The sequence below is a fragment of the Lineus longissimus genome, chromosome 16 (genome assembly GCF_910592395.1).
Source record: "Lineus longissimus chromosome 16, tnLinLong1.2, whole genome shotgun sequence".
Lineage (NCBI taxonomy): Eukaryota > Metazoa > Nemertea > Pilidiophora > Heteronemertea > Lineidae > Lineus > Lineus longissimus.
The window spans coordinates 8,146,210-8,152,221 of NC_088323.1; the positions used below are offsets into that span (position 1 = coordinate 8,146,210).

Consider the following 6,012-nt stretch of genomic DNA (forward strand, 5'->3'; position numbering starts at 1 on the left):
TCATATAATTCCTATCAATCATCATCAATCAAACAGGTCAGAGTCCATAATTATGTGGTTACTGTAGACAATGTCATTATCAGAATAGCACATATCTTAGCACTTTGCTTACAAGATTTTCTACGGATGTTCCATAGCCCAAATCACGACCTGTAATAAATAAGTGCTCATTCATATGGTAGGTACCCAAACTTTTCTGGTTTCTGTTTCAATTCAGTTCGACCTCTCTTATCATGACACCTCTCCAAGGACAGCACTCGTCAGTCCAGAAGGTGTCCTTAATAGAGAGGTTTTGGCCTGCCTGGTTTCTCACAAAACACAGTTAAAGCGAGTCAAGGACACCTCACTATTACGTGATACTGTAAACCTGGAATTGCTGGCAAAGCAATCAGCAATAGACAACCTGCGTAAATAAAGTTCGGCCATTATGAAAAGACCCTTTTCACAGGCAACGTATGTTTACCATGGAATAAAAGTACAAATATACAAGCTTATTCAAACAATTTACTTGAAGCTGTCCATGTCTTCCAATGTTCATGATATTTGAATGCTTTTGGTGACGATTTGATTTAAAACATGACTTTTATGTCATGGTCAACTTACACTGCCTGTGAAAACGCATTTTCAAAATGGCCGCAATTTACTTTCGCAAGCTGCCTTTAGACTGAAGATTGTGCTTGCTACCATAATTCAATGGGTAATGTATTCAAGTAGACAGGGTTTGATAGTGCATTTGTGAAAATCTCCAAAATAAATGCTTGCAAACATTTCATGGTTTACCGTTTTCATGTCCAGTCTCAAGGGTTTTTAAAGAGAGCATTCAACTTTGTATTGTTTCATGCCAAAAACGGAGTGTCAAGGAGAGGGATGAACTGCCCCCAACTGCTTATGTACAGTGTGTTTCAAAAAAAAGAAACCAAGATTAATTTGTTAATTTCTTGGACATGGCTAAAAATTTTGAAAATGGACAACCACCATTTAATATTACCTTATGATGTCCTCTTTCTTGTGACACCAAGAAATCCAATTTACTGTCACAGATGACTGAGCACAAAGCAGTTCAATCAACCATGTCAGAACTGATGCTGCACCAGATTTACCGCAGCGTAACTCCGACAAGAAGAAAGACCAGTGTGTCCTTAGCAAAAGTTTTATTCAATGACTGAACACCTGGTCCAAGAAATGAACAAATTAATCTTGGTTTACTTTTTTTTAAACACCCTGTATAGTACTAGTATTTGGTTCATGCTGAAAACTGAGCAATATTCACCCAGGAAATAAATATCATGACTGTCTTTTCCGGTAGCACTGACACATTGTGAGAGAAAAGTCTCTGATTTTATGTTTCATGCCTTGAAGCTGTCCTTCTCTTTTCTCAATGCACCCATGACACTGATCGGCTGTGATTGCTTGGTGTGTTGTTGCACTGACTCTTCACTGAAAGGGAAGAGGAACAGTTACAGAAACCTCACCCTAAACACAGATGAAGTGGTGACACTCCTGTTCAAGTATTCAACTTGAAACTACTACCGAACTGGAGGTATTGGTTGTCTCACTAAAACCGCTAGAGTGGAGCTAAAATGGAGACTCCATCTGAGCTGTGTTTTGTCAGACAATCAATACCGACAGTGAGGTAAGATAAGAGATAAGAGTCATGAATTTATATAGCGCTCCTCAGTGATGAGACTGTTAAAGCGCTGGCCCGAAATGTTCCTTGAAGAGAAATGTTTTTAGTGATTTTTTGAAAGGCAGAAAGTCAATGGTGTTGGCAAGTTCATGAGGTATCAATTTCTATTCTGAAACATCTCAAATAAGATAATGAATAATGTGTTGTTAAATGCCTTTGGACTGCTTCAAAATTTTGCACCAACCCAAGCGGCAAGAATTCATAAAGACTAGTCTTTATTCATTCTTGCAAGCGGTTGTGGTTGCCTAAAAGTAAAGTGTGGTTTATTCTAAATCCAGGTGTTTTAGAATGTTGAACTTTTGTTCTTCTGCCCAGCGCTAATAATACATTGCATCAGCCCAAGGCATGTACCCATGTACTGTCTACACTTTTGAAATAAATCAAATTATGTCTAAAACAATTGCTCTGCACAGTGATGTTGCTGTGAGATATTCTGTCAGCAAGCGGAGACCACAAGGCTAGGTACCTACCAAACTCTCATAAACGGATTAAAAGACATTTCCTCAGCAATCGTGGAAGGAATAGTTGGCTCATTCTTGGCTCTCTTCTCCACTGCCCAAGCCATCCTGTCTTGTACCGCTTTATTTTGTGGTTCGACGTGGAGTGCATACTTGAGGTTGTTTACGGTGTATTCGTGACCACAAAACACTTGCTGAAAAGGAGTAATCGAGGTAAAAATGGATCATCGATGAATTGCAAAAGAACATAGAGCTGTACTGAATGTACTTTTTATTTCGTGTCTTCTTTGGATCCAGGGGTGCTAGCACTTGTCCAACACTTGGATCAAAATCATTCAAACCGAAGGCGGAATTTTAGAATTTTAAAAAAGCTTTGTAAAAGTCATAAAGGGGACATATTCTAACCACGAAGCCTGTGAAAATAGCAAAACCACAGTGGTAGACCGCCGCAGTGGAATCAGTATTTAAACTCACTGTATTCTTTGGCAGCTGACTGAGTGTCTCCATCAGAGCTTTGTACATCTGTTCGGGGGAACCTTCAAAGAATCGTCCACAGCCTGCCTGGAATAACGTATCTCCTGTGAATACAGCAGGCTCCTCACCTGCTCCCTTCACGAAATAGCAGATGTGACCGGACGTGTGGCAAGGCGTGAACAAACACTGAATGTCGAGGCTGCCCACCTGGAAAAAATACAGAAGTGGAAATGAAATCATGTGTTCTGGAATTCTAAAATACTGAGATTCATAATGGGACTATAGTACAGGCAGGAGCAGAGGGGCTAATTTGGCCATCTTCAAGTGACTAGTTCATACACAGTAAGGGCCCTGGGCCCTCATGTCAGACTCAGCACTAAATATATTCCTCGTACAGGCGTGAATCATTTCAACTTATTGTGAGATGTGAAAGACCCCTATTGGCGACTTTGTGTAACTTTATCTTGCCTGCCTAGCTGCTGCCTATATTGTCCCTTTAACACTATATAATAGTGTAAATGCACTATGCACCAACGCAGCCTCCTTTTGAATTCAGCAGTTATGGTTCGGTAACCAAAACAGCAAGGGTGGAACAAAGATGTTAGCCAACATTTCAGCTCGGTGAGACAACGAATACTTCCTGTCCGTATCAAGTCCTTAAATTTATCTTACTTGTCTTAATATAGGGCCTGCTGCACTTTGGCAATCAAAATTGGTGCGATAGTCAGAGTGAATCTCTCTGAGCATTCATTACAGCCACTGCACCCTCGCCAGGTAGAATCCCCCCGCCCCTCCCTGGGGAGCGTCCAATGCAGTGCTGAGACTGAGAGCTCTAATTTTTATGCCACTTTTCCTAAATGACACATTTCATTTATAATTGATGGACACAAACCTTCAATTGATCACCATGGTTGACTTTATGGTTGAGAGCGCCAATTCGATCATCACCCCCACAAACATCCAAGTCCGTAAACAACTTGACTAAGTTCTCATTCCCGCCGGCGTGGTCCCTGAAAATATACAAACAGTTGCAGATATAGGGGGCGCCCTTCTCCCTCATAAGTCATATTTGTCGGGCCGCAAAAAGACTTCAGGGCACCTCACCCGAAGAACAAAATTACCTCCGATTTTATCACGCAGATGCCTCAGTTGCCTGGAAAATGCATAATGGCAATACTAGTAATAGGACTAATTATTTTTGGGAGGGGACCCCATGTTTCCAGTCACAGCTTTTGCGCTCTCTTGGTGGGGCCATGTCCCAACTTCATTCACCAAGTGCTGCATCACCCTCAGATGAAACTCCTATCAAGCTATTAAATGCATTACTTCTGATTTTAAAGCAATTAACTTCTGATTTCATCCCGCAGATGCCTGGAAAATGCATACTCATACTGGCACTAATATTTATTTTTGGGAGGGGGACCCCTTGTTTCCAAAGTCACAGCGTTTGTGCTCTCTGTATTGTCTTTCTACCTTCTTGATATTACATAAGAAGCAAAAGACCTGCCTTTTACATCATTTAATAGCGTTCTCGTCAATGCGTCACTATCGAAGTGCCACCGTGTACACCTTTGCAGTAAGTTGGTAAAAAAATCCTGGTTAGAATGCCAAGTGATGCCAAATGATGACGATATATTGTTTACTATTCATTACCAATGATGATGGGTTGTCAAGACTGTTGTCAACTTGACACCCTCCTCCTTGACGGCCGCCTGAATCTTCTCTGGCTCGACCGGGTCAACCGCTGCACACTCCTTGCTCGTCTCGTCAATCAGCAGATACATGTAGTTGTCTTGGAGAGCTGGGAGCAACCGGATCTTCATGTCTGGTAGCTGGGTTACAGTTGGCTTAGAATGAAATTGATGAGCTGCAAATATAGGATTGTTCATTATTTTTATAATGTGTGAAATAAAAATGTTAATCATAAATCCGACTTCTTATATCAATAAGCGCAACTGCGAGGCTATCCATGTTTTCAATGCTGACCACAATTTCAATAATGATTCGTCGCCGTGCACCATCAGTGCATTGAGTGACCTTAGCAGTTAATTCGGCTGTCTGATGTCACAGAATCAGCCACTGCCACCTTTGCATGTCGTCGCTCTTGCCCTGCCCCCCCCTCCTTGACCCCAGAGTGGGAATCATCGAAGACTATTTCGGTACAGGTAGGTTACTGTCATCTACTCTTTATAATATAATAAATATATATTGCCAGTAGTGGCGTAAAAATTTCTTAATTCTATCTACTTTCTTTTGAAATGCGAGTTTGTTGTCAAGTTGCTCCGGTACCTAAAAGTTGCAATTTTATAAACCGTGAAATAACATGGGCGGGGTTTTACAGCACAATGTAGTTTAGTATCCACTGTCCTAAAATAGTACGCCCAACGTACCAATTTCCGCCTCTGCCCTCTATGGTTCCGATTGCCGGATCACTAATTTCTCACTAATTTCAGATTCCAAACGACCAAAATCACAATGCCTTAGACGTACTGAACTACTTGTTAATCTATAACAGCTAAATATATCAATTTATCACAAACCTGTCTTAAACCAGCAGGAAACTGAAGAATAAACGGGAGCAAAACTGAGACTCTTGCAAATTCTAAACAACAGCATTTTTACCTCCTCTTCAGAAGAGTTGGGTAAACGATGAAACCCGAAATGAAATCGTCGAAACGAAATGAAATGGCCAAAAACGAATCGCAGCCGAGCAATTTTGAAGATTTTACGACATTCATTTCGTTTTTTGGTTTCATCCAGCTTTCATCAGTTACATCTCAAATAGCACTGCATGATTTGGCTAATGGCACACGTTGCCATGACAGATGAATCGAAAGTGACATCTCTCATCTCGGACATCGCCATGAATCAAAGACGATGTCATCGACCCAAGGAAAAAACGTTGCAGCACTGTGCTGAATACGTAATAATGTCAGAGGTCAGGTCTGAAGTCACGGGTCAGGTCCAATATCAGCTAGAGGTTGGGTCTAGCTCAGGTTGATGTCAGAGGTCAGGTCTAATCCAGTGTCAGAGGTCAGGTCTGAAGTCATGGGTCAGGACCAATATCAGAGGTCAGGTCTGAATTACTATCCGATGTCAGAGGTCAGGTCAATATCAGACTCAGGTCGGGTCAATGTCAGAGGTCAGGTCAGGACATTTCTTTACAATTTACTTGACAGTTTTTCATCATCATCATCATCATTGGTTTTAGAGCCACATGGCCAATTTGACCTTAGGCTCGTCATGTGTAACAAATTATAACAATCGCATGCGTTTTAATGGCTGCAGACGGGAACTCCTAACTTTCTCGATATGACAATAATGTTTCTAATTATATACTCCCATTTTGACAAGTAAACAAGTTGCAGCAATCAGAAAAAGCTCCTTGTACAT

The 6,012-nt window shown here is 41.2% G+C and overlaps 1 protein-coding gene across 1 annotated transcript; it reads right to left on the reverse strand.

Moving 5' to 3' along the window:
• Positions 1 to 206: 206 nt before the first annotated feature.
• On the reverse strand, positions 207 to 5,232 carry LOC135500248 (hydroxyacylglutathione hydrolase, mitochondrial-like). Its single transcript, XM_064791575.1, has 6 exons — positions 5,160 to 5,232; positions 4,273 to 4,486; positions 3,512 to 3,629; positions 2,620 to 2,826; positions 2,158 to 2,339; positions 207 to 1,437 (listed from the first exon to the last, which is right to left on the reverse strand). The coding sequence occupies exons 2-6, from the start codon at positions 4,440 to 4,442 to the stop codon at positions 1,347 to 1,349; spliced, it is 768 nt and encodes a 255-aa protein (XP_064647645.1). The 5' UTR covers positions 4,443 to 4,486; positions 5,160 to 5,232; the 3' UTR covers positions 207 to 1,346.
• Positions 5,233 to 6,012: the final 780 nt, after the last annotated feature.